We start from the raw sequence: 2,625 nt of genomic DNA, 5'->3' as shown, positions 1-2,625 counted from the left end.
ACCTCAGAAGTCTGGATCTACAAACTCTAAGTAAAGCGCTATCATTCTATCCCCTTCTCTTCCCTTTGCCAGCTCCACCACTACACAAACAAATTAATAAGAACCAAGAGATCACTATCATGACCCTTCGTTTCTGTTCTTCCTTGAAAAATCAGGGGACGATCTCAGAAGAATGTGTTTCTTAAAGATCTCCCAAAGACAAGTAGGACTGAGAATAGATTCACATCAAGTAACTAAGCTGAGAGCATGTTTATCCGTTTTACATTTGTGCTTACATATGTAAGCACTTAGGCACACCTATGCGACAGGGCATAGTAGTTGGGAATAAGTGACCTAGAGCAGTGCTTCTCAAACTTTAACGTGCTTACAAATCACATGGGAATTTGAATGGAATGCAGACTTGAATACAGTAGATCTGAGGTGCAGCGTGTGGTTTTACATATCTAACCAATTCAAAGGTAATGGCTATGTGGCTGGTCCATGGATGATGCACCTTAAGGAGCAAAGGCCTCAAGTAATAAATGCAGCTCATTGTTCCCCAGACGTGAGACCTTCAGCTGAGATATCTGACACGTACCTATAGAGAATATTAATGCTCAATCTCAAAATGTAAAGATACTTGAGCCAATCTTTTTGAGTGATCATTTATTGGACAGTGGAGGTATTGCCATCTTACTGGCCATATTGCGTCTAAGAACATTCTTCAAGGCTCGCTTTACATCTTTGTTCCACAAACTATAGGTCATCGGGTTAAGCATTGGGCTTACAAAGGTGTAGAAGACAGCTATTATTTTGGATTCCTCAGCAGTCTTGTCTGTTGGTGGTCTTACATACATGCAGAAGAGTGTCCCGTAAAATAGGATGACAGCCATCATATGGGAACCATAGGTAGAGAATGCCTTGTGCCTTCCCTCGGCTGATTTGATGTGGAGGATGGCAGCAATAATGAAGACATAGGACACCAGGACGATGGTGAGGGAGTTGGAGAAGTTGAAGCCAGCTGAGATAAGCATGGCATGTTCCTTGATGTTAGTTTCAGAGCAAGACAGTTTAATGAGTGGTGGATCAGCACAGTAGAAGTGATTAATGACATTGGATTTACAGAAGGTCAAGTGGAAGGTCAGTATGGCCTGGAACAGACCATCTGAGAAGCCATAGACATAAGGAAATGCGGCCAAACTGATGCAGATTTTCCTGGACATTTTTACACTGCAGCGCAGAGGGTTGCATATGGCCACAAAGCGGTCATAGGCCATTGCTGTCAGCATATAAAGCTCAGTGAGGAGAAGTGCGATGAAAAGGTAACACTGTGTAAAGCAACCAGCAAAGGAAATGGTCTTCTTCTCTGACAAGAAATTAGTCAGCATCTGTGGGGTTGCATTTGAGGTGTAGCACAAGTCCACAAAGGCTAAATTAGTGAGGAAGAGGTACATGGGGGTGTGAAGACGAGAGTCCAGTCTGATTAACACTATCATACCCAGGTTGCCTATGAGGGTGACAAAATAAACAGCAAGGAACAGCACGAAGAGGAGAGGCTGGAGTTCTCGGCGATTTGTGAGCCCAAGGAGAATGAATTCTGTTATCACGCTGCCATTTTTATTGGAAAATTCCTGAAAGTTCATGCCTGCTCCTAAAACAAATGAAAACAAAGCGAAGGAAAATAAAACAAATCATGTTTAATTAAATCATTTTTCTCTAATCTCCTTATGTCATCCAAATTTTCTTTTTCTGAATACTACCATAATCGATTTTATACCTCTACCAAGTCCTTTCTTCTACCTTTGCATTAAAGTACTTATATCTTCCTACCTATACCTATTTTTTTTATACCTATAGTTACACATATAGCTTTGTTGTTGTTATTAGAGTCTTCCTCCAATCCTGATGCCTCGTTCTTCTTCAAATAGTCCAGCTTCTCAGATTATTTGCTCAGCATGCAGATTGAATAGATATGCTGAAAACATACAACCCTTACACACACCTTTCTGACTTTAAACCATCTGGTATCCCCTTGTTCTGTTCGAACAGCTTCCTCTTGATTCATGTACAGATTCCTCATGAGCACAATTAAGTGTTCTGGAATTCTCATTCTCTACAATGTTATCCATAATTTGTTATGATCCACACAGTTGAATGGCTTAGTATAGTCAATAAAACACAGGTAAACACCTTTCTGGTGTTCTTTGCTTTCTGTCAGGATCTATCTGGTATCAGTGGTGATATCCCTAGTTCCACATCCTCATTCCACATCCTAGTTCCATGTCCTCTTCTGAATCTAGCATGAATTTTTGGCAGTTCCTTGTGGAAATATTGCTGCAGCTGCCTTTGAATGATCTTCAGCTAAATTTTACATGCATGTGATATTAATGATATTGTTTGGTAACTTCTTCTGCCTTCATTTGGATCACTTTTCTTGGGAACGGGCATAAATATGGACCTCTTCCAGCCAGTCGTCCAGGTAAATGTCTTCCAAATTCCTTGATAGAGACGAGTGAGCACTTCCAGTGTTGCAGCTATTTGTTGAAACGCCTTAATTAGTATTCTATTAATTCCTAAAAAAAAAAAAACTGGAGCCTTGTTTTTCACCAATGCCTTCAGTGCAGCTTGAACTTCTTCCTTCAGTAC

General features: G+C 40.6%; 1 protein-coding gene across 1 annotated transcript; it reads right to left on the bottom strand.

Annotated features, from left to right (window-relative positions):
• Positions 1–292: 292 nt before the first annotated feature.
• On the bottom strand, positions 293–2,242 carry LOC100658747 (olfactory receptor 5M11-like). Its single transcript, XM_064288076.1, has one exon. It carries the CDS (start codon positions 1,620–1,622, stop codon positions 642–644), a length of 981 nt encoding a protein of 326 aa, XP_064144146.1. The 5' UTR covers positions 1,623–2,242; the 3' UTR covers positions 293–641.
• Between the last annotated feature and the right edge of the window lie 383 nt (positions 2,243–2,625).

This window comes from Loxodonta africana, chromosome 7 (genome assembly GCF_030014295.1).
Source record: "Loxodonta africana isolate mLoxAfr1 chromosome 7, mLoxAfr1.hap2, whole genome shotgun sequence".
Classification (NCBI taxonomy): domain Eukaryota; kingdom Metazoa; phylum Chordata; class Mammalia; order Proboscidea; family Elephantidae; genus Loxodonta; species Loxodonta africana.
The sequence above is the reverse complement of the archived record's forward strand: the minus strand, read 5'-3'. Positions and strand labels throughout refer to the sequence as shown.